At 40.8% G+C, this 26,586-nt stretch overlaps 1 protein-coding gene across 3 annotated transcripts in view; it reads left to right on the top strand.

Moving 5' to 3' along the window:
• acox1 (acyl-CoA oxidase 1, palmitoyl) overlaps nucleotides 1-24,735 on the top strand; it is a 36,729-nt gene extending 11,994 nt beyond the window's left edge. For all 3 annotated transcript variants that reach the window (XM_039661669.2, XM_039661668.2, XM_089133990.1), the window contains 5 exons: nucleotides 426-602; nucleotides 759-864; nucleotides 21,489-21,632; nucleotides 23,703-23,909; nucleotides 24,078-24,735. In XM_039661669.2, coding sequence (XP_039517603.1) covers nucleotides 426-602; nucleotides 759-864; nucleotides 21,489-21,632; nucleotides 23,703-23,909; nucleotides 24,078-24,128 — 685 coding nt within the window. In that variant the 3' untranslated portion in view covers nucleotides 24,129-24,735. The remainder of the gene's footprint in view (nucleotides 1-425; nucleotides 603-758; nucleotides 865-21,488; nucleotides 21,633-23,702; nucleotides 23,910-24,077) is intronic.
• The last annotated feature ends 1,851 nt before the right edge of the window (nucleotides 24,736-26,586 follow it).

The raw sequence follows: 26,586 nt of genomic DNA, 5'->3' as shown, positions 1-26,586 counted from the left end.
CACAAATTTTGTCATGCAATTTTTCACAGACATCCTGCTGAGTAATAATTGGCTGAAAAGGTGTTTTATAATGCATATAAAATATATGTACAGTACATTTATGCATTTGGCAGACACTTTTATCTAAAGCAACTTACATTGCATTGCAAGCTACACATTTATTCTCATCAGTTCTTGCTTTTCCTGGGAATCAAACCCATGCCCTTGGCCTGGCAAGCGCCAACTGTCTACTATTTGAGCTACAGGAAAGCTCAGTAACAACAGTATAGTGTTGTTGTGTTTAAGTATAGATCATTTGTTTTCAGTTTCAGCTTTTTTAAATTATTAAGTTGTTCAAAATATTCAATGAGATGATTTACCATGTATCTCAATGGAATAATTTATTTGTACAACTTTAATTATCTGACATGTCTTTTGTTAATTAGGTATTTGGTGAAGAGCTACAAACAAGCACGGGCAGGACAGCAGTTGACGGGCATTGTTTCTTACCTGAACGAACCTCAGAACAGAATACAGCCCCATTCTGTGTCCTACCGTCCCACTGTTGTCAGTATTAATGACCTGGCCAGCCTTGTGGAGGCATACAAATTCAGAGCTTCAAAGTAAGTGGGTTCCAGAAAAACGTATAATAGATTGTAATAGATTCTGTGGTATATTATGGCAGGTTGTAAAATGTGCCATAGATAACAGTGCTGCTGAAAACTTGCTCACATAGAATTTTTACAGTGACTAAGAATGTTTTTGAAAAATGCTCACAGGTTAGTTGAAATGGCAGCTAAGAACCTCCAGGCAGAGCTACAGCACAGCAAGAGCAATGAGGATGCTTGGAACAACAGTTCCATTGATCTTGTCCGAGCATCTGATGTGAGGCTTCTTACAAACAACCTCTGAGTAATCAACACAGGGGGGTGTCCAATCTTGGTCCTGGAGGGCCACTGTCCTGCTGAATTTAGATCCAACCCTAATTACACAAACCTGAACCAAGATAGAGGTCTTTACGACATGGGCTGTGCCCTAAAGCTTAGGCAGCTGACTTGTTGAACAGCTTCTGAGGCATCTTAACCGTCTAATGTACTTCAATAGCAAGCTTTGGTCATAACCAGGCTCTGCACCATGAGGGGGCTAAAGGGGTATCTGATTGATTTGTGCTCCATCAATTTCAATTGACCACCCCTACACTTGCAAGCAGGCATGTTATTAAGACAAATTGTTGTTACATTTTGCAGGATGTTGGCCCTCCAGGACCAGGATTGGTCACCCCTCTGTTAAAACAAATTTTCTTAAAGGGATACTTCACCTCGGGAAAGATGAATGTGTATTTAAAATGGGTCATTTATGTAGAAGAAATGTGAAATTATTTTTGAATTTGGAGCTTTCTAAACTGAGAAAAGCCAGAAAATTTATTTTTGGCTTATGTGGATGAAAGACAACTCCCAGAATACAGAATGGGCTATATGCACGCATAAGTTCCGCATTTGACGTAAGGATGCTCGTCCATTTCCGGTTGTGAAGATTAAAGTGGAGGAAAACCGGAGAAAACGGGATTATGGCAGAGTCTTCAATATTTACTGTCCTCCCGTCTTTGAAACGAAACGTACATACGTTTAGATGTAATTTTATATATAGTTATGTTTATTTAATATAATTTTAAAAAGAAGCATAAACACAACGAGGGGTGTCTGTTTTATCTGTTTTTGTGACTAACGTTGCATTAGTATAACCATGGAGTATAAAATTCAATATAAATTCTCGGTATTGCATTGGACTCTATGATCGGTGGAAGTTATCGAGCATCCTTAATCCTTCACCGGAAATAACGCCGTGCATAGAGCCCATTGCTTTGCTGAGCACAGAGCACAGTAGTTAAACAACAAGTCTAGGCTACTAATGAGTCTCTGTGATGAGTCTGCCCAGGTCTGCCCAAAATGTCCGGGATTCAGCTTTTGTGTTCTACAGTCGCCATTCATTGTTTATTGTGGCGAGCAGGACGAGACTAAAAGTTCAAAGTTTATTTGTTACATACAAGTTATAGTTCATACAACAAGCAGTGAAAGATAAGTCTGGTATCCCTATAGACTGTGTAATAAAACTGTACCTAAATATATATATAAAAAAAAAAATTTAAATAGTATTAAGATAAGTAGTTTTTTAAAGTGCAAAAGTGCAGTGCCATGTATTAACCATCTTGTCGCCATAGTCCTTAAAATGTAATGTTTTTTATGTCCAAGTTCAGTAGTCTGATGGCCTGTGGAAAGAAGCTCCTCCTGAGCCTCTCCGTTTTAGCCATCAGACTACGAAAGCGTCTACCTGATTGCAGAAATTTAATCAATAAATTTCCAGGGTGAGTGGCGTCCTTGTATATCTTCACAGCCCTGACTCTGTTCCGCCGGATGTAAATATCCTGCATTGATGGAAGAGCATTCCTAGTTATTCGCTCTCCTGCACGCACCACTCTCTTTAAGGCTTTACAATCCTGCGCTGAACAGTTTCCAAACCATTATGAGATGCCATAAGTCAATGTACTTTCTATTGCCCCTGTATAAAATGTTTTTAAAATGACAGGGGAAACCCCAAATCTCCTCAAGTCTTTACTTGTGCTTGAATGTGATGGGTCCAAGACCGAGGGCCATGGGAGAACGGCGGGAGGCCGCTGACGTGATTACTAATGAGCGACACCTGTGAGATGCACCGGTCTTGTATCTCTCATGGAGGAGCGGAAATTTTCTTAGCAATGTTAAAACACACATCAACCGATCACTTGTTTAGCGTTTGTGTAAACACTACATTCAGATTCACCAATCGGAATTAATTCAGTTAGATTGAAACAAAAGGTGTGCATGTAAACAATGAATGATGACTGCAGAAAGCAAAAGCTGATCGCATCCCGGACATTTTGTACGATTTCGACGGCCGGACATGTCCAGGACAAAGAGGATGGTAACCCCTACTACACAGCTTTCTCCATAGAACAAGAGCATGCTAGCTTAGCTTCCAAAAAAAGATGGCTGACACTAGTGTTGTCACGGTACCAAAATTTTTGTATTCGGTACCAATACCAGTAAAAATTCACGGTTCTCGGTACCAATTTCGGTACCAAAGCTTAGTTTAAATTTACATATATTTAAGTGTTTATCACGGTTACAAGTATGGGAACTGTACATTTGTATTATAAACACTTTAGAAAAAGATAAGCTAAAATGGCCTAAAATAAACAATAGTATACACTAACACATTTTTAAAGTTGTTTGTAAAGTTTTAATCCGTTAACATTTATTTAATGCACAATGAATGAAGTGAACAAACATGAACAATCAAGTGTTTGTATTAAATAACATTTACAAACATTAATTAATGTTGTAAAAATATATTGTTCACTCAATGTGTTGATGTGAACTAACTTAATGTTGATGAATGGTAGCTATCTTATTGTAGCGTTACCAAACTATACAGGAGATAAAACATGTTTTATTTGACTTGACTGTACTTTTATTTAATCTAAAACTGCATTCATATTTAATTTTAAAAAGGCTTTTTAAACCTGCTGAGTTATAAAGGCAAGAATACACCTAGAACTGGCACTGACATTAAATGACATAAACATGGATGCATCGATACTAATACCAGTACTCTGGTGTTGGTTGGATACTACTGTGCTCATGTACTCGTAAAACTACCCCGAAAGCACTTTAGAGGCCGTTCACATATCGCGTGTGTTTTTTATTATATTTTTGCGCGTGCTTATTCTTTCCAAAGCGCTTGCTCTCACGCGGCGTCTGTTGTTGCTATGCAACGAGTTTTTTTTATGAGCGCGCTTGCCTCGCGCCTATATTTGAAATTGCGAATGCATGTAATCGGCCTCTTATGGCAACGTGACATTAGCCTAATCCAAAATATTTCCATATGTGGCTCTTTCCTCCTTTCGTGTGTAACACCCTAAATAGTCGTGGGCCCACACACACACACACACACACACACACATTTTCACACAGTCTCACGTGCACGTTTTCCCCCACGTTGCAGGCCTGTAGCGTTGCTTGGGTGCGTTGTGGCCTTTAAAGCAAACTCAAAATTGGCCCCTTCACTCTAAAAGAGCAAACAATAAAATAAATAATACATGTAAGTCCCAAAGCTGTCCGTTTTTGGCTCGGCAAACGATAGTCTCGCTCTCTGGGCTGCTCTCGTGAAATGGTCTGTGGCTCCGCGTGTCCCACGTAGCCAGAGGAACTCTGAACCTCACGGTGATTCAGAGCGCTATCTGGTTAGTTGTAAAATCTGAGGGATTTATTCTATTGTGTGCACTAGTTCAGGTGGGTGCGTGTTCGCACTGGTATGTCGGTCAAGACATCTGAGTCAGGATTCAGTTCAAGGATTGAATGAAATTATTTAAACATGACAGCACAGTCAGACCACAGGGAATTTATTGTTCAACAGTCTCATTTAGTGGACATTTACGTAGAAATGTGGTCTGTGAATGACAAAAAGAACAATGAATAGACAATAATCGCAATAACTTTCAACAATTTGCAAGATAAAATAATATCCTTAAAGTATAACATATACTAAACAAATATTATTGCAATACCATGTAGTGCCACAAAGTGGCGCATGAAACGCACAGAATAAAGTAAGTGAAAGGTCATTATATAGTTGCTGCGTTATCAAATGGCACGGTAAATCTGACGACTGGCAAGAAATCAATAATCCAAATGTACAATACTAAATACTATAAATGTATTATCTACAAACATCCATTAAATACTAAAGGAAGAATTAACATTAAGCAGCAATACAGAAGATGAACACGAGAATCACTATACTGCTCGTGCAAGTGAATCTGACGATGATAAACCAACAAGTCATCACTTGACTAACACAAAGTCAACCAATAAAGAACAGAGAATCGCACTTACTTATTTTCAATGACTCACTAAAGGAATGTCCACTTTATGGAGAAGTTTTACCGTTGTGTCAGCCTCAGGAAACTATTATCTCTTCAACGGATGCACACTGACTGATGACACACAGTGGAGAGTGCGCTTATTGGCTGGAGATTGCGCTTGTTGACTGTAGAGCACGTTCATTGGCTGTGTCTTCTTAACACTGCCGCCCCCAAATATGCGGAGCATATTTGTTCTTTATAGGCTTAGTCAATTTGTAGGAGATAAGTCCTGGACACATCTTCATCTGAGAAAGCAGGAAGGGGAATCAAACGAGCAACAGGTCGCATGTAGATCTTATCATTCATTTGGATCTCAGCTGCTCTAATACATCCATCTGAACCAGGGAAGGTTTTTATAACCTTGCCCAATAACCACAAAGCACGTGGGACCTGTGGGTCTACAACCATAACTACATCTCCAGCGGAAATGTTTTTAACCTCGGAATGCCACTTTCCACGAGACTGTAGTGAAGGTAAGTAGTGACGGATGAAACTCGACCAGAACTGGTCAGCCAATACCTGGCTTTGCTTCCATCTCCGCCGCCCCATGAGTTCAGTAGCTGGATAGACCACTGGTGGTAAAGAACTATCTGGCCGCCCCATGAGCAGGTAGTTAGGCGTAACAGGATCAACGTCAGCTATGTTACTTGAGGTGTAACCTAGTGGCTTACTGTTTAAAATGCCTTCAACTTCAATTAGGACTGTCAGGAGCACTTCTTCAGTCACAACCTGTGAGCCAAGGGTGGTGCGTAGGGCATTTTTCACAGACCGAATCTCTCTTTCCCAGGTTCCGCCAAAGTGTGGAGCATTTGGTGGGTTGAAGTGGAAGGATATTTTCTTTTTGGCCAGCTGTTGTTGTAGTTGAGGGCTGAGGGAAGAAAATGCTTCTTGCAGCTCTCTTTCTCCTCCACGGAAATTGGTGCCCTGGTCAGAGATTAACTCATGGTGTGCCACGCCGGGCTACAAACCTCCTTAAGGCCATCAGGAATGAATCTGTATCCATAGAAGTGAGAAGATCCAGATGTATACTTCTCGTTGTTAGGCACTTAAAGATTACTCCCCACCTCTTCTCACAGCGTCTGCCGATTTTAATTTGAAATGGTCCGAAACAGTCCATGCCAGTACTGTAGAATGGTGGTTTATGTAGTCTCAAGCGGGCTTGAGGTAGGTCTGCCATTTTGGGAACAACTGGCTTGCTCTTCCACTTTTGACACTCTTTACATTGATGCTGCTGCTTGCGTATGGCTTCACGTCCTCTCAATACCCAAAAGTTTCTCCTCATTCCTGCAAAAACCCTATCGGGTCCTGGGTGGCAGAGCTTGCTGTCGTAATCCTGGATTAGTAATTTAGTGCTGAAATGCTGAGGATGTAGAACTATAGGGTGGATTACTGATGATTCCAGTCCTTCAGCCCGTTGCAGTCGGCCACCAACTCTGACAAGCTGACTGGACGTATCAAATTCTGGTGCAAGGGTAAGTAACCGACTGGTTGACTGTACAGGTTTCCCATCTTTAAGTAATCTGTACTCATCAGGGAAACTGTCCCTCTGGGATTTTTGGAGGATGAGCAATTCCGGAGCTAGATAATCTGCTGCTGAGAGCTGTTCTGTTCCTTTAAGGTTCTGGGCTGTTGCCTCTACTAGCTCCTTCCAGGAACTGTAAGTAGCAGAATCAGGAATGCTTGGGAGATTAATCTCTGTTGAAATGCCACAGAATATTCCCTTACCATGCTCTGCTTTATCCTCCGGAGGTTGTAGATTAGGAGTTATTGGCCATGATGACTCAGGTTCAAGGAGGAATGATGGCCCTTGACTCCATCTGTTGGTCACTGACAGATCTTTAAGTGTTTTACCCCGGGTCAGATCATCGGCTGGGTTCTTATCAGAGTCAACGTACCGCCAGGTACACCCTGCTGTGAGCTCTTGGATCTCCGCTATCCTTGTACCGACAAATACCTTGAATCGGTATGATTCTGAGTTGATCCAGGCGAGTACTGTGGTGGAATCTGTCCACATGAACACTTGGCTGATTTCTACAGTAAGTTCAGTCTTAAGCAGTTTGGCTAGCTGAGCACCATTCAGGGCTGCGCATAACTCCAATCGAGGTATGGTATGTCTTCACTTAGGAGCGACTTTAGATCTGGCCATGATGAAGGCAACCTGTACTTGACCACTATCGTTCTCTGTGTGCAGATATGAGACAGACCCATAAGCCTGCTCAGAAGCATCACAAAAGATGTGTATCTGTCGGGTAACCTGGAACTGGTCAGTGTCTGAGGATACGAAACAACGAGGCAAGGAGATGCTGGCTAAGGTAGGGAGCTCTTCTTCCCAGTCATTCCAGGACTTCAAAAGGTCATCAGGCAGGTTGGGATCATCCCATTCCCTCTGTTTATCCCACAACCTTTGTACCAAGACTTTAGCTGGTGTGGTAAATGGGATGATGAAACCGAGTGGGTCATACTGAGTTGCGAGCACCCTGTAGATGTGACGAAGGGTACGTGGTCCAGGCTTCACTGGTCGGGTTTTATACCCAAGGGTGTCTAATTGGCAGTACCACTTTAAACGCAGTGTGGATTCCTGTATTTCAGTCCGATCTTGCGACAACCACAATTCTGTACTGTTGGATCGTGCGTCTGTTGGCAGGTGCTCAACCACACTTGGAACATTACTTGCCCACTGCCGAAGGTCAAACCCACCACTGGCCAGGATTTGACGGAGTTTATCCACCAGTTGTCTTGCTTCCTCAGGTGACTGAAGGCTCCGCAAGCAGTTGTCCACATAGAAGTTCTTCTCTACTGTGACTCTGACATCATCATCGGGCTTGCTGTGGTCTATGATGTGCTGTTGAAGGGCAAGTGGTGCCAAAGGGTAACACCTGCCACTCGTAGACATCAGGAAGTTTAGTTCTGTCAAGGTCCCGCCACACAAAATGGAGGAGGTGTTTATCTTCAGGCAGAAGGCAGACCTGATGAAACATCCCCTTGATGTCACCACTTATTGCCACTCTGTGCTCACGAAAGCGCAACAGGACGCCTAATAAGGAGGGCCCTAACGCTGGTCCAGGCAGTAAGTAGTCATTCAAACTGTGGCCTCCAAACTGGAAGGAACAGTTGAAAACCACAAGATTCTTTCCATTATGATGAACCATATGGTGAGGAATGAACCATGACTCACCATCAGTGTTGACTTCTTCAGGGAGGAGTTTGCGTGCATACCCAGAGACCTCTAGCTTACCTATCTCCTCCTTATATGCAGCAGCTTTGATGGGGTCCCTTTCCAGACGCTTCTCTATACTCCTTAGGTTTGGTAGTACAGCCTCTTTAGAAGCTTGAAGAAGAGGCATGTCTTTCTTGCGAAGGAGTGGAGTAGCATATCGGCTAACTCCATCAACCAGTACTCTCCTGGTCTGGTTCTGTAGAAGGGTAAGAGCTTCTTGATCTTGTTTTGACCTTGTGAGCAACCCTTCGGACCTTATGGGTAAGATATCGGCCTGCCAGAGTTTTTCGACGTTCTGAAAAAGTTCCACCATTGAAGGTTTAATGGTAATATGCAGACACTGCTGTGACTTCAATTTATCTTCAAGAACTCGTGCTGGACCTTGCAGAGTCCAACCCAGACGTGTCTTAATGGCTGCTGGACCACCTGGTGGACCAAGGCGGACTGGTTCTATCGGGGTGATTAGGTGAGAATGGTCTGCTCCTATCAACAGCATTGGGCTGGCTTTGTGAACTGGCTGAAGTGGTAGACCTCTCAAATGACTGTATTTTTGTTGAAGGGATGCAATCGGATAGGAATGTTCCGCTAGGCTCAAGGGTTCTGCTGTAAAGGCTCTCTCGATGAGATAGCTCTTATTAGGTTGAGAGGGTGTTGAGATCCTGAAGGAAACTGCTGTGCCATGGAGTGTTGTTATGTCCTGCCTTATAGTCCTCAAGGCTAAGTCCTCTGACTTTCCTGTGAGACCTAGTCTTTGAGCTGCTGATGATAGAAGGATGGTGCGCTCTAAACCGTCATCGAGCACAGCATATGTGTCAAAGCTCTGACCCTTGTGTTGCAAGATAACTCTAATGACTTTAAGAAGGACTCGATTGGACCCTTCAGGTCTGTCCAAGTACAGCGGTGTATTGGTAGAGCTGACAAGGCAGGTGCCCTCCTTCATTGGCTTAACATTCACATCATGGAGGATTTGCAAATGTATTCCATTGCACAGACGACATTGCTTCTTCAAAGTACACTGCGCAGCTCGGTGGGAGCGTCCACACTTCCAACATCTATGATTGGTCTTTATCCAGTCAGTCACTTGATCTTTGGAAAGTGCTTGGAAGGACGTACACTGGCTCAGGTAGTGGTCTTTACCATCACAGTAAGGGCAGAAGGCATTGCTTTTATTTACGCTTTTAGCTGGCTGTGGCAGCACTGAGAATGATGGTTGATCTGCACCATGGAGTATTGTGGTTGGTTGATATTTCAACTTGGAATCCCTGCGGATGTCTGTTCTTTGTTTGACTCTGTGAACTTTGTCTCCACCAATGCTTTCATGGTCTTGACACCATGATTCAAACTTGAGCCACTTAGCGAAGTCAAGGAGTGTGTACACAATTCCTGGTTCAAAACTCATATGCCTTGTAAAGGATGACCGCAACTCTGGAGGTAGTTTAGTCAGGAGTCGAGCCACATGTGATCCACACCGTAATTCAACTTCTCCTTCTGTGCCCAGTGTATTCAAGAGACCTACCAGTGCCTGGATTTGTAGAGCAAAGCGTTCGAAGCCTGCAGTATCTCCAGAATGGATGTCCGGAGAGTCCATTACAGCAGCTATTCGATTTAGAGCAAGTTGGTGCGGTCGCCCATACCTCTCAGTAAGTGCTGCCATAGTGTCTGAGTATGGAGTAAGGGAGTTCAAGAATGAGTCTGCTATCAAGCGAGCTTCAGTTAGCTTTAAGTGGTCAACTAGAACCTGGTACTTAAAGAGTTCAGTTGCATCCTCTGGCAACAGATTACTCAAGGCTAACTTAAGGCGGGTGAATTCACCTGGATCTCGATGGGAGAAATACGGTATAGATTGTCTCCTGTCTATTCACATCCATCTGCCACCTTGGTGGGTCTGCGGGTAACCAATTAGGCTGGACAGAATAATGCGCTGGGGGCATGGAGGGAGTAGGGACTGATCCATCCATCTCTGGCTGCTGTCGACCCAGGTAATGTCTGTAGGGGTCATGCGTACTGGAGGGAACCTGGGCTGCAACTCTACCAGTAGCAAGGGTGTCAGCGTACTGATGTTGAACTGGAGGAGGAGTATGATGGGCATTCCTGTCTGTACTATAAAGGTTTGTACTCTTTGGAGTTGGCATTATGCGTGGTGTCGGTACTGGATGAGCACGGGGTGCTGGGTTAGGGACAGGTGTTTCTGACTCCCTGTAAATAGTTCTAGGAGAGGGCACTGGAGTTGGTTGGGATGGATACTGCTGTTTAGCTGTAGGCGATGACCTCTGACTTGACTGGCTCCTCGTTAACATGTCTTGCATGATTTCTGTCAGTCGTCTGATCTCCTCCTTCATTGATAATTGAGATTGACGAAGCTCTCTGTTTTCTTTTTCAATGTCATGCACTGTCTTATGAATATCTGGAGGTAAGGAGTGAGTATAGTCATCTTGTGCCCTCCACTGGTCTCTAATGAGAAACCATGGCTCTCGTTGTGGTCCTGTTCCCTCTAAAGAATCAGGTGTTCCACGTTTAGCTCCCTCATCTGAGCTGTAATCTCTGGTGGTTTGCAGGCAAGCATTTGAGGTATCTTCCCACTGTTTATCTTCTCGCCCATGTGTCTGCTGTGCTATCTGTATGAAAGGTATGGTAACTTGAGCATTCGTTGGATACTGGACCTCAAAGTCTTGGAGGTATGCTGGCGGACGAACTGAACGTCTAGGTCGTGCACCTTGGATCTGATATTCTGGGTTCTGGGGTTCTGACATCCTTAGTCCAGTGTAAACACACGATCCGGCTCGAAGGACCAATGTAAAATCTGAGGGATTTATTCTATTGTGTGCACTAGTTCAGGTGGGCGCGTGTTCGCACTGGTATGTCGGTCAAGACATCTGAGTCAGGATTCAGTTCAAGGATTGAATGAAATTGTTTAAACATGACAGCACAGTCAGACCACAGGGCATTTATTGTTCAACAGTCTCATTTAGTGGACATTTACGTAGAAATGTGGTCTGTGAATGACAAAAAGAACAATGAATAGACAATAATCGCAATAACTTTCAACAATTTGCAAGATAAAATAATATCCTTAAAGTATAACATATACTAAACAAATATTATTGCAATACCATGTAGTGCCACAAAGTGGCGCATGAAACGCACAGAATAAAGTAAGTGAAAGGTCATTATATAGTTGCTGCGTTATCAAATGGCACGGTAAATCTGACGACTGGCAAGAAATCAATAATCCAAATGTACAATACTAAATACTATAAATGTATTATCTACAAACATCCATTAAATACTAAAGGAAGAATTAACATTAAGCAGCAATACAGAAGATGAACACGAGAATCACTATACTGCTCGTGCAAGTGAATCTGACGATGATAAACCAACAAGTCATCACTTGACTAACACAAAGTCAACCAATAAAGAACAGAGAATCGCACTTACTTATTTTCAATGACTCACTAAAGGAATGTCCACTTTATGGAGAAGTTTTACCGTTGTGTCAGCCTCAGGAAACTATTATCTCTTCAACGGATGCACACTGACTGACGACACACAGTGGAGAGTGCGCTTATTGGCTGGAGATTGCGCTTGTTGACTGTAGAGCACGTTCATTGGCTGTGTCTTCTTAACATTAGTCATCATGCTTTAAAACGACTGTCTTTATAACGAGTTGCCTCAGAAACGCAGCGCTAAACTGCCGTCTCGTCCCAAGAGATCATATATCACTCTCTCTCACCCATCGCGGCAAAATTGAAAGATGCTGTCTTCGTTTTGAAATCAACAAAACATTAGTTTTTTCACACCTTACTCCTAAACAGTAAAATAAATTAGTCACAAATCACTTACTAACGGTTAGTTAGTCAAACACCATTTAGGCGAATCAATCCGATCTGAATTTTTTTTTCTTTTTACCTCCTCACTCAGCCTGTCATTTTTTTTTTCTCTTGCAACCACCAATCACCATCACGAATAGCTCTCTAGGAGGTGGGCTTTAGAAATCCCTTATCCAGTAACCAAAAGAAATTATCAAACTTGCTTGTAAAAGCCACATTGTCCAGCAAGTACATTTCAACCAAACAAAATAACAAAACTGAATTTTAAAGAAACAGTCCACACATATTGATATCTGTGAATTACATCAAACATAACATAAATAGTATGTACTAGGTTACACTCTTCCCCTTCTCAAAATCTCATGACCTCATGAGGCTATTAACGGCTGACTTAACTATGTCTGGTAGTTAATGTAGGTGAGGATATATTGGGGTTTGTTTCTTCACAACAGGCACATCGTGCTAATGGATGACACCAAACGGTGCTACAAGAATATCTCTTTTGAGACAGCCCCTCAACTCGTATGAGCATCCCCCCATAAGCAATGGATAACGGCTGATCTGAAGGCTCTCCCAACTCATCATAGCTCAGCTTTACAACTGGTTTCACCTTTCGTTTTGGACGGCTTTCCATAATGTTTATCTCTCTTATAGGAGAATGTCTACACTGACCCTCTTCACCATCTATTAACGGGTTCTCTTTTGAGCCAGGAATTACATAGGAGGAATTATCCTCCTCAATCTCTGTTCTTGGATTTTCCCTCATCAGTTCTTCAGGAGGATGATTGTTTTCAGCACGGGATACAACTTCCTCCTCTACAACTACAGGCTCAGGGAAATCTAGTGATAATGGTTTAGTCAATGTACTAATCCAATCAGGATTTTCATAATAGTACCAATTCTCTTCATCATCTTCAGAAGACATCTCCAAACTTAGAATCATTTTTCCAGTTTCTTTCTCTCTTCTAAACTGCTCTTTCTTTGCAGTGTTTGCTCGGGTTACTGGAGATTTTATCACTTCTATTTCTGTATCAGGTTTCAGAAATCTCACATTATCTCCAATGAGTAGCAAATGATCCCTATGAAGTGTTTTCACTCCTCCCATGCCTGTCTCTGGTTTTAGTTTGTACACTGGTAAGTTCTCAAGTTGCTCTGCGAGACTGCCAGTTGGGGTTATTTAGTGTTTAGCAATGTTGTTGATCTGTGTTGTGCTACTTTCATGTTATCACTGTGAAGCTGCTTTGATACAATCTGTATTGTGAAAAGCGCTATATAAATAAATGTGACTTGACTTGACTTGACTCTGTCACGATATATGGTAAAGATTTCCATTTATCCTGCAACTTGTGCTTTCCTGTCAGAGCCAGATTCCTAATGAGAACTCGGTCACCTTTTTCCAAGTGCTGATGTTTCATTTTTTTGTCATAGTACCGTTTATTTCTCTGATGGCTTTTCAGGGATCTTTCTGCAGCCAACTGGTAGGCTGTTTGCAGTTCAGCTTTCATTCTTTGGACATACTGCAAATTAGTTTTTCCTGCTTCCTCATCCAGGGACATGCCAAAACACAGATCAACTGGCAGTCTCGCTTCTCGTCCAAACAAAAGGTAATAAGACGAGTATCCAGTTGACTCATTTTTAGTGCAGTTGTATGCGTGCACCAACTGACTAATATGCTGGCTCCAACGGTTCTTTTGAGCTGGATCAAGGTTCTGTTAAACCGTTCAGGCTGAGGATCACCCTGTGGATGGTAAGGGGAGGTTCGGGACTTTCGAATACCCAACAATCTGAACAGTTCTTTAATCAGACGACTTTCAAAGTCCCTTCCTTGATCAGAGTGTATTCTGGCCGGTAGACCATAATGTACAAAATATTTTTCCCATAGAACCTTAGGGCCTTCTGATCTTTTGTAGTGAATGCCTGGGCATATCTGGTAAAATGATCAGTCACTATCAGAACATTTGCGATTCCCCTTGAGTCAGGCTCAATTGAAAGAAAGTCAATGCACACCAAATCTAAGGGCCCGTTGCTAGAGATTTTATTCAATGGTGAACATCTCTGAGGCAAAGTCTTTCGGGCAATACACCAATACACGTTCTCACATACAACTCAATGTCATTTGTCATTTTAGGCCAGTAGAACCTATCTTTCAGAAGTTCAGTTGTTTTTTGCACTCCGAGGTGTCCACTATCATCATGCAGAGACTTCATCACTTGAAGATGGTAAGTACTAGGCAGCACCAACTGTGATTTTTTTCCTTTCCATCATCATTTTTAGTCACCCGATATAGAAGCTGGTTTTTGATCATTAGTTTTTTCTCCTGCCTCTGCATCAATACCACATTTGGATCTGAACTTTTCGGCATGGAAAGTAAACTTTAAACTCCTCAACTGTAACTCCAGCCATCTGATCAAGGCCAAGTTGCACAGGACACACATATAGCTGTGGAATGATCTGTGGAGGGACCCCAAGTTGATCAATCAACCTGACGGAAATCTCTGAACAACTGGTCATTTGACACACGGCTTTCACAGCTGACTCGGATACTTCTTTCCATCCATCCAAATCAACTGCATTTGTCGGGTATCGGGATAACACATTAGCATCCACATTATACTTGCCTGGTTTATACTGTAAACTGAAGTCATAGGTAGCCAAAGCAGCTAACCATCTATGGCCAGTTGCAGTTAACTTAGCACTCGTCAAAACATATGTTAGGGGATTATTATATGTTCGGACAGTGAACTTAGCGCCATACAGATAATCGTGGAATTTGTCCACAACAGCCCACTTCAGCGCAAGAAATTCCAGTTGGTGAATTGGATAGCGCTTCTCAGCAGCATTCAATTTTCTACTGGCATAGGCTACCGGTCTAAGTCCTCCTGGATACTCTTGATTTAGTACAGCCCCCAATCCCGTTAAACTGGCATCCACATGAAGGATATAAGGTTTTTCAGGATCAGCAAAGGCCAAGACTGGAGCATGGGTGAGACAATGGATAATGTTGTCAAATGCATTTGTGCACTCTTGATCCCAACGTTCTCCAAACGGGTCAGTTTCCCTGAAGTACATCTGACCTTCTTTTTCCCCTTCGCAGGCAAGTACCCTCTTGTCAGCTCTGTCAGAGGTCTCACAATGGCAGAATAGTTTTTAATGAACCTGCGGTAAAACCCACAGAAGCCCAGAAAGGATCTTAAGGTTTTCAGGTCTGTTGGCATCTTCCAGCTGGTAATTGCTTTCACCTTTTCAGGATCAGGTGATATTCCTGCAGCCGAAACAATATGCCCCACATACTTAACTTGTGTCTGACAGAACTGACATTTATCAATTGAAACTTTCAACCCAGTCTCTTCCAGCCGATCTAGTACCTTCATGAGCCGCTCTTCATGCTCTTCCAGCGTCCGACCAAATACAATAATGTCATCCAAATATACAATGACCTGCAGGAGGTGCATGTCTCCGACTGCTCTCTCCATTAACCGCTGAAACGTCGCTGGAGCTCCTGTGATACCCTGCGGCATGCGTTCAAATTGATAGAACCCCAGCGGACAAATGAATGCGGTCTTTTCTTTGCTTTCTTCTGCCATCTTTATCTGGTAGTAGCCACTGCGAAGGTCAAGGACAGAGAACCATTTGCTTCCCACAAGACAATCAAGGGCATCATCAATCATTGGGGTGGTGTACTGGTCAGGAATTGTTCGTTGGTTAAGTGTCCTATAATCAATACACATCCTCACTGTCCCATTCTTCTTGCGAGCTATAACAATGGGAGATGCATAAGGGCTCCTCGATTCTGTAATAATACCTGCAGCAAGTAGATATTTTATGTGCCGTCGAACGTCCTCAATGTCTGCAGGTGCAAGGCGACGAGACCTCTCTCTAAAAGGTCTGGGATCATGCAGGTTTATGTGATGTTCGACCCCTTTGGCAAGTCCTACGTCCCATTCCTCCAAGGCAGGGGTCTCAAACTCAAATTAACTGGGGGCCGCTGGAGATAGAGTCTGGGTCAGGCCGGGCCGCATCAAGTATTCCAAAAAAAAAAAAAAAAAATTGTATTTAAGTATTCCAAAAATGGAGCACAACTGATCCAATCTTCTCAATCTTTATTATTAACGTTTCTTTTGAACTGTTCCTGAACTGTTTGAACATCCTTCTTCACAACATCTTCGTGATGATAGTCAAATTTGCTTTTTATTTTCTTTATACAACACTATTATATTGAATGTTTTTTTTCTTTTTTTTCCTAAAGGCATATTTCCTTTTATTATACTTAGAAAAACAATTACTGCTTTTGAAATACAAATAATTATTTCTACACATGTATATTGTCTCTTTTTTACTAAAATTACTGACTTTGCACATATCAAAGCAAACCTTCTTATCAACCTGTTGGACCAAGTTCATTACATGAACTAGTTCAAAGTTCAGTTCACAAATTTTAAAATGGACTAGTTAGTTCTTTTTTTCCATATGTTGCTGCGAGCTTCTTTTTTATTATTATGGTATTATTATTGCCACAGCCCATATACAACCACAGATAACAATAATTTTGTCGACGGGCAAAGTTTGCACAGTAAGATTTTCCCATCCTCACCGACCTCATAAAAGCCTTTTAAATGATCTTACGACGCCTCCTCGCTCCTCGGTTCACAGACACTACTAGAATGAACGAGTTCACTGTAACTTTCATCAGGCAGTAATACAGTAGGCTACGTTCAGTTCACGTTCGCCCAAAATATGAACGAGATCATGAACTATATCTTTCATTGAACGCGTTCAGACACAACGCATATTACAAGCTCAAAATGATTATTCTCACATTGTTTTAGAGCAGGGGTATCCAACACGTCGCTCGCGAGCTGTGGCCTGATTTGGTGGTGGTAGCTCGCCTTGTTCACATATCGCGCTCACATATTTTGCACGCTCAAGTACGTACGTTTCAGATGTAGGCGCGCATCAAGCGCCCTCATAATTGAAGCGACGCGCTCATTTTTTCCAGGCGCAGTATATTTGTACTTCGTGGTTGTCTATGACAACTGACAACAAACCCACCGTAAGCTGTCACGAGACTATATATGGTAGCCCAAACGGGATAAAAATATTAATAATAAAAAAAACGCGGCAAACGCAATGGCGGGCCGCACTAACATTAAACTTTAAAATCAAGTAGGGGGCCACAAAATATCATTTGCGGCCCGCGGGCCGCGAGTTTGAGACCTCTGCTCCAAGGAAAACACATTTCCTTTGTCCGACAATTTCTGACTTAACCTTTTCTTCCATTCTTCTGGAACACTGGAGTTTCCAAAATGAAACAATTCTGGATTAATAGTGGTAAGGACATTGTTACTCTTCTGAGCAATAGTCACTGTATCAGTTGATTACACTTGCGCTACTATAGTCCCAGGTGGAAGAAAGATGTCTCTAGAGGTCTCATTGTGTATTGGTACTCGAAGTTGATTCAAATTTTCCTCTTGAAAAGGTAAAACCACAGGGGGAATGAACAGTCAGGAAGGCAACTGATCATCTGCAGAAGTTTCCACAAGGAAAATGTCCTTTTGTATGGGCTTCTCACACTCTACTTGACATATTGCTTGGAGCTCCCCTTTTGAAGGTACTGTCAGAGAACCGGGTCCCACCCACTTTACTCTTCCCTGTGAACAGTCAGCACTCTCTTTTGATTTAGGTTTTTGCAGACAACACAACTCCTGATAAGGCGAACTGATCCTAAAGCTGTGAGCAATGCTGGAAGAACCAGTCTCTTCTGTTAGCGCCGCCAACCTTGTGAAAAAACTGGCATTTGTCCAAATTATCACTGGGACTAATTGGGGTCCTTGGGGCTCTGGACAGACCAAGGCTAGAATGGAAATGGTTTCCTCCACGTTGGTACCGGAGGTGGGGAAAGAAGCGTCAACCACAATATATCCCTTGTAAGGATAATTAGATGAACTGAGTCCCCATATAGATAATCCATGAAGTGGTTGAATTGGCACATCAAGCAAGTATTTAGAATACCAAGAGTCAAACACAATAGTGACTTGGGATCCACTGTCCAAAAGAGCTCTACATGGGTGTCCATTGAGCTTCAGGGACACTGTAGAGGTAGGTCCCACCAATCCTTTAGGGAGACATGCTATTTCTAAGGCATCAATCTGACTTTTCTTTGAAAAACAATCAGGTTTTCCTGCCTTATTGCAGTCATTTGCCGTTTCACTTCTTTCACTTTTAGCCTTCTTTAGTGAACGAACAAGCTTTTGGATCACTTTTGTCGAATTTTAAGGGGCTTGGCACCTAGTTGCGATGTGTCCATCTTCTCCGCATCGATAGCAGAAGAAGTCTTCCTGGATCTGTCTAAACCTGCCTTTGGGTGTCATAGACCAAGAGTTGGATGGCCTCTGAACTTGCTCAGGCGACTGGCTATGAGTTACACTCATAACACTAATCTTCTGCTGCAATTGCTTTATTTGATCTTTCAGAGATTGCACCTCCAAATCACGGTGGGTATCTACATGTGTCTTTGAAGAAGTAGACCCAGACTCCAGCAGCACAGAAGCAGCTGAAACATTTGGGGACCCTTGTACTAGCCTGGCTCTCAGATCTTTGATGTCTGCTTTTAACTCTTTCACCACAGAAAAGCTAAGTTTCCCTTCGTCATGACCCTGAACAGACTTTACAGTGGCTTTTATTTTCTGCCTTGCAGCTTTATTTTCCTCAGCTTCTCTGACCTCATTCAAAAGTGTCAAAAAGTTTGGTGGGTGATTTTTCCTCTCTCTAAGCCTCAGCTGCAGAAGCATTAGGTCTGACTCAACAGCCCCTCGAATTAGTTGCTCAACCCTAACTCGATCCAACATTTGTGGAGACACTCCACCTTTCTGCACAACTTTGTTTAGTGCTTTGTCTACTCTACGCAGAAAATCTGATAAGGCTTCCCCAGGGCATTGTCTTAAAAGGCGAAAGGCAAAATACAAATCCTCTCCTGTAAAACACTAGCTTCAGGATTAGAGAATCGTACTGCCTTAATGATCTCGAGTGCAGACCCTTTTAGGCTCTCTACTACCCTTCGTCTTTTCTCTTTTTCTGAAAACTCACTCAGCAATGATCATACGGGCTTGATCAACCCAGCCCTCCAATGTTTCTTCCCCTTGAGGTGTAGACACAGTGCCGGAAAAAGTGCGTAAGACAACAGTTCAGTGGGAACAAGCTCAGGGTTAATGATCTCACGACACTCGCATAACACCAGTTGTTTAAATGGGCTGGAACTTTCCTTGGTAGCTCTTACTCGCACTTTTCCCCAAGCTTTTACAGATTGTGTGACATCCTCAATATGTGCCACTTCCACCTCTGTTGACACTCCTACCAACAATATGGCATGAGTCTTATCAATCAGATCCTCTTCACACCAATTAGTGAGTTCTGCTTGGAAATCACAAGAGCCAGACGAATCCATCTTAAATTGCAAAACAGTCAGCAAGAGGTAAACTAGTTAAGATACCAACAAAATAAATTTGAGTTCCCCGTACGGGCCACCATTTTATGTAACACCCTACTCAGACAAAAGTTTCTTCTTTCCGGAGATATTTAGAGTGATCACACGGGTTCTTTTATTTTTGTGTCTCTCGACTAATTTTGGGAACTTGTTTTAAACTCAACTAACAATAGTCGAACCTCTTACTGATTTGAAGCACAGAAATAAAACCCTCAATATGAGTATGTAACAACACTACTACCACGATTTAAATCACAAACCCAAAATAATGAAATTACTCTGTTCTTTCACTATAAACAACTACAAAGTTTATTAAAGGTCCGTTGAATATAGAATAAAAATAAAAAATATGCAAATACGAAGAATTTCAACTTCCCTAGAGTATAAAAACACTCTCCAAAATGTCACAAATTAAATCACTTCAATATTCCAAATGGCAAGTTGCCTATGTAGTTTGATTTTAATTACATAAATTAACCCTTCAAATCAACAAATGACAACGGGATCATCTTACTCAGATAAACCAAAAATAGTCGTGGGCCCACACACACACACACACACACACACATTTTCACACAGTCTCACGTGCATGTTTTCCCCCACGTTGCAGGCCTGTAGCATTGCTTGGGTGTGTTGTGGCCTTTAAAGCAAACTCAAAATTGGCCCCTTCACTCTAAAAGAGCAAACAATAAAATAAATAATACCTGTAAGTCCCAAAGCTGTCCGTTTTTGGCTCTGGGCTGCTCTTGTGAAATGGTCTGTGGCTCCGCGTGTCCCACGTAGCCAGAGGAACTCTTAACCTCACGGTGATTCAGAGCGCTATCTGGTTAGTCATCATGCTTTAAAACGACTGTCTTTATAACGAGTTGCCTCAGAAACGCAGCGCTAAACTGCCGTCTCGTCCCAAGAGATCATATATCACTCTCTCTCACCCATCGCGGCAAAATTGAAAGATGCTGTCTTCGTTTTTAAATCAACAAAACATTAGTTTTTTCACACCTTACTCCTAAACAGTCAAATAAATTAGTCACAAATCACTTACTAACGGTTAGTTAGTCAAACAAACACCATTTAGGCGAATCAGTCCGATCTGGATTTTTTTTTCTTTTTACCTCCTCACTCAGCCTGTAATTTTTTTTCTCTCGCAACCACCAATCACCATCACGAATAGCTCTCTAGGAGGTGGGCTTTAGAAATCCCTTATCCAATAACCAAAAGAAATGATCAAACTTGCTTGTAAAAGCCACATTGTCCAGCAAGTACATTTCAACCAAACAAAATAACAAAACTGAATTTTAAAGAAACAGTCCACATATATTGATATCTGTGAATTACATCAAACATAACATAAATAGTATGTACCATATTTAAACTACATTAAAAAAATGCTCAACTTCACCTAGGTTACACGTGTAAACAAGTGGATTCAGAGAGAGAGCCATATCAGCGTTATGAAGAGGACGCGACTGTGCACCTTTCAGACAGCGCGTCTAGAACTGGATGAACCTGGTATTCGGTACCTAGAAAAGCTGGTACCGTAACATTTTTTTTTTTTAGTACCGACTTGGTACCGAAGTACCGAGTTTTTTGACAACACTAGCTGACACTATGTGTACATTCTGTGAGTGAGATCCCACCCTCTATGGGTGGGTTGAGAACATGCAGGACAGCCCTTACTACTGACTGTAGTCTTTAGCCTCTGGCCAAAAAATCCTCAGATGACGCAAAATGATGATTTGGAGGATTTTTTCCAGACAAAAAAATACATAAATCTCTCGTCTCAGGGGGATAATGAGAGTGGAAAGCACGGTAATTTGAAAATACTACAGGTTTCCTACCAATACAAAGCTTAATGCTAAATCCTGAAGTATCCCTTTAAACAGAAGAGTTAATGTACTGCTTCAGTATACAAAACCCATTAAATCATTTCATAATAGATGATTTGTACAGATTCAGCGTTGCAGAAATGATTGTTTTAAAGATTTTGGTTTTGACTAATTCCTTTTCATTCTCTCTCCACAGGCTCATTGTCATTATGTGGTAGTGAAGCTGTTTGAAGCTAAACTGAGTGAGATTGGGGATACGGCTGTCCACTCTGTGCTCAGCACTTTGGCTCTGCTTTATGCCCTTCATGGAGTCGCGCAGAACACTGGAGACTTTTTACAGGTTCTAGACCATACAGTATATTATAAGACATATTTAGTTCATATATTTTGATCAACCTAGAGTAACCTTTTGATTAAACTGTACCTGAGACTGCAGAGTTAATTTAATCGAAATTTAGATGTTGTGAAATGTTAAGATTTATTCATTAACAACCAGGGATGCAAACAGCATAATCGTGTCTTTTCCACGTTCAAGTTCATTATTCCAAATGTAGGTGTGCGGCAAGCGGGCTCATCATTGAAGCGACAAGCTCTTTTTTCCAGGTGGGGCGAGATGAAAACACCTTGACTTTTCAGAATGCCACAAGCGGCCACCACAGGTCATGTGACAAGAACCAACCAATCAGCTTCACCTTTTCGTAATAACATTAAAAGCTCAGTCAAAGTGAAGGATGGGTATGCAACCCAAACACCCGGGTGTTTTTATCTTCTCTGTAAATAAATTTTGTGGGAGAGCTACAGCAAGGGTTTTTCAGTCGTGGAAATCCATTAGCTACTAAATAACTTTTGTCGTTCTGAATAGCGCAGTGCACGGTTGCATAGCAACGAAAGACAAATTTTACTATAAGCTAATGTGCATTGTAAATGTCAGGAATTTATCTTTTTTGACTTTTTTCGATTGCTAAACAACAGTGAGCACAACTTGAGCTACATGTGCAAGAACTCAAACTCCAGTCTGCGCAGCTCAGTTCATGTGGACCGAACTCTAGTTCGTTTTTCATTGCTTAAACACAGTTTTCAAAAATCTACGCACTTATCCCATGACTTTAACCATAACCTGCACAACACTGTGGATTTACAGCACTTTGTCCAAATGCTTACACACATTGCTGTCGAATCTGTAAACCACACATTCAAAACAGAATAGATTTCAGCCTTGTACCTTTCACACACTGCTGATTGCAATTTCAGCTGAAAGGCTGAAAACCTGTGGCTGATGCTAGAGAGAGGCAGGATTAGCCACTCACTTATTTCTTCGAATTACAGTATGTACTTTTAATTTCTACCTTTTTTTTTCTCATTACTGTAATTCCATAAATTACATGTGTTTGCATCCCTGTAATAATAAAAATAAATAAAACTTGCCTGATTCAGGGTTATTTGAAAACTACAGGTATGTGTGTTTCAACAGGGTTGGAACTCAACTCTGTATTGTGGCCCTCCAGGAGCTGAGTTTGACAGCCCTGGGGCCTGTACCATAATGGTAATTGAACAAACTAAGTTGACAAACTTGAGTTGACAAATCTAAACCAATCCGAACAGGCTTTGTTGGTACCATAAAACTGATCACCAACTTTCTCCAACTCAGGCTTTGATCCTGAGTTCATGGAGCATGTGCTTAAACATCCCCTGACATGAAATTTTCACTTTCTGAGGTTTTGTAACATTAATATGAGTTCCTTTAGCCTGTATGGTCCCCCAGTGGCTAGAAATTTCAATCAGTGTAAACCGAGCGTGGCTATCTTTCTCTGCCTTTGAGAAAATGAAAGCTCAGGCGGGCTGATTTTGAACAATTAGGCTACACTAAACCGGCTGCATGGTATAGGCCCCTGGTATTGTACTCTTCTTTTTTTCTTTTTCTTTTAGCACAAATATGTGCTAATTAAGCTTTAACTATTATTGTTGTTATTATTACTGGTATTGTGACAAACAAACTGGTGGTGAGGTTTTGAAATTGATTTCTCTAAAACTAAAGCAATGACCGTGGAGTTTTAGAGCTTTTATCTTTTAAACGCATTCCAACTGTTCTAACTTTGAGCATTGTTTGTTTATTCTAGTGTGCTCCAAAAAGTTGACAACATTCATTTGAAGCAGATAAACACATTTACAGTCTTTCTATTCTGGTAAAACAGACAAAAAACTTTTGATGACTCTAAGATATAAATGCATTTTTGTCTAATTGTATAACACAATGCTGACAGGGTTGGGCCCTGTCTTGTGGTTCACAGGGTTGTCCCACAGATTTGCAGTATGCCACTGGACATTGAGACAGCTGTTCCTATACCAGCAGTTTAGCATATCTCTTCTAGGTGTAACAGCTGTTCCTGATCATATTTTTCTTCTTTGTCAGGCTGGTCTGCTAAGTGTTCCTCAGCTGACTCAGATCTCACAGAGACTGAAGGATCTCCTCTCTCAGCTAAGGCCCAATGCAGTGGCTCTGGTTGATGCCTTTGATTACCGCGATGAGATGCTTAATTCTGTTCTGGGGCGATATGATGGCAATGTCTATGAGCACATGTTTGAGTGGGCCAAGAAATCGCCTCTGAACCATACTGAGGTGAGTATATAGTGCATTGGATATCTGTGAAAAATGTTATTTTAGAAATGAGTATGTATCATAATCATGTCTGGTGAAGAATGTAATGGCAAATTGTGTTGTGTAAGTTAACTTTATTTTGGAAAATTAGATTACAAGAACCTCATATACATTTTTTTTTTTCTTAAGGTGCATGAGTCATACCACAAGTACTTGAAGCCCCTACAGTCCAAATTGTAAGCAGTGCATTTATGGGAGAAAGGGAAGAGTGTCCAACACAATTAATGCCGTTTGCTCTCACCAGCCCTAGATTTCCTTGCCATCTACTGTAGAAAATCTATTCATCCCATGTAAGGATTCTGCTCTCAGAGATGAGATTATTTTTTGTTTTTGATTCATTTTAAATGGGTATGGTTCCATTCTGCATTCTAATTATTTAGAGAAGTAGGTTCTCTATGCATTAAAATAAATGATAATTGAAGTGAATCCACATTCATTACTTTTTGTAATTGTATAGATTATTTGTTTTTTATGTAATATTTGCTTAAATTGTCTCTCTAGAGGATGTGATGTTAACTGAATAACTTGAGTCTGACTGCTATTAACTGAATAATTACGGTAAATATTTGAGTTCAGACATCCTCTTTAAAATCATGCCTTAATAAGACCCATAGACAGGAATGTTTTAATTTTTAATTTTGTAGCGAGAATCAAAATCAATGTATTGGTAGTTCTATTGCAATGATTTCCACCATTTACATAGAAGTGAATCTGTGATTATATTTTTTTCACACTGTTGTTATTTCAATTCTTATGCTACATTAATAAAGGAAAATTATAGCATTTACAGTTGTGTAAATTTGCAGAGTATTTTTAATTCATGAATTTAGGTAGTGGAATTTTCATTTCTAATTACAATTAGAATATTTACGTTAAATGAATTATAAACACATGCATTAAGAGAATATGGTAAACTCTGAAAGTTGTATTCCTCGTGCTAAAACAAATCTCATCTCAAATCTAGCTTTGGAACATCATGATGCTAAGTGAAGTGTGACAAAATATTCATTTTTCGGTGAACTATCCTATTAAGGGTAATGCACAGTGCACAGCTTGGGTCTACTGTAAAATGTATTGTCTTTCCTTCTGTCCTACACACAGAAGTCCTCTTTATGTTAAAAATAAATAAATAAATATATTAATTAAAATAAAAATCCTTAAAATGTTACATCTAAAGGATATATCTAATGGAAATCTGGATACTCAGGAGACTTATTGCATTAATTTTAAATCATTTTGTTAGTATTATTTTAAATACATGTTCTATACTTGGGAACCTGTCCTCAGCATGAAGTAACAATCTAAAACTTCCAAACAAAGTGTTTAAAAGTGCAACAAATTCAAAAATATACTTTTAAATTGAAAGGCAGAGATCTGTTATATATCAAAAATCTGTTCTATATCAGAAGCCTGTGCCGTTTTAAGTTCCAGTCGTGTCTGAAAAATTTATTTGCTGGAGTTTGTTTTTGGATGAGCGAGGAGGATTTTTCTTGAAACTTACCCAAGAATGTTTTTAGAGAATGTATTTTTTTTTCACTTCTAGCTCTTTACTAAACACTAGTAATACAGAATTGAAGACTTTTGATTTTTTATCAAATTATGCGTCAGTAGACATTATATGGTAGCTTGTGTCAAAAAATGATTTATAATGATTTCGGTTTTGACAGGTGTTTATGACAGGATATGAGGGTGGAAATAGGGGGTTTATGACCTTTTGGCCCAGCGTGGTTCCGGTGTGTTTAGTAATAATACGTTTTTATTATTGAAAATAATATCTACAGAATGATGAAATTATGAACAGACGATCCGCGGATATGATTTCGGATGGATCGGCAATGTCTGCGGGAGAGAATGAAAAGCGTTTAAAGAAATAGCATTGATGACAAAAAAGTTTATTAAGTATTTACAAGTACTTTTTAATATTGTGTTTAACTTAATGAGGTGTGCGTTATACAGTATGTCTACCTGGCTAGTCACTTGTTGCAAATTCTTTTTTAATAAATGAAAACCATTGTGCTTGAATAAAGCATATAAATAAATAGTGATTTAAATAAGATATGAATTAAATAAGATGTTAAATTTAAAAAGTACTTTAACATGTTGAGCTTAATGAGGAGATAGTAATGCATTTGGATAATGTTGCCGATTCTAAAGTCTTTCTGAGCAAGAAATGGTACAAATAGTTTTAAGAAATCAAAATCATTGTGCTTGATCATTGTGAATTCAACAAAATGTTGAATTCACTATAAGCATTGTAATCTAAAACACCCCAATATACTGTCTTAAACAGTTAAATAAAACAGTGAATAATAGTACTTCATTTGAAATAAGATGTTAAATTATCGAGTATAAGCATTTTTAATCTAATACATCATTGAAATAGGGTCCGCTTGGATGACCATCGGAGACGAGAGACAAGCCTGCACAACGAGAGAATGAATAAAAGCCGGGACATATAGTAGTATACTAAAACGCCTAATTGATTGTGTCATCTTTTTGGGATAGCAAGAATTGTCTTTTAGTGGACATGACGAGGGGAATGAGTCGATTAATTAGGTAATTACTTGAAGGTTACTTGAAGTTGTCTCTGCTATCAGAATTCTATGCTGACTTGCGACACCACTTTGCCACGGCCATC

This window comes from Pimephales promelas, chromosome 8 (assembly GCF_988280905.1).
Source record: "Pimephales promelas chromosome 8, fPimPro1.hap1.1, whole genome shotgun sequence".
Taxonomy (NCBI): domain Eukaryota; kingdom Metazoa; phylum Chordata; class Actinopteri; order Cypriniformes; family Leuciscidae; genus Pimephales; species Pimephales promelas.
Note: the sequence above shows the minus strand (reverse complement) of the source record. Positions and strands in the feature narration are given on the sequence as shown.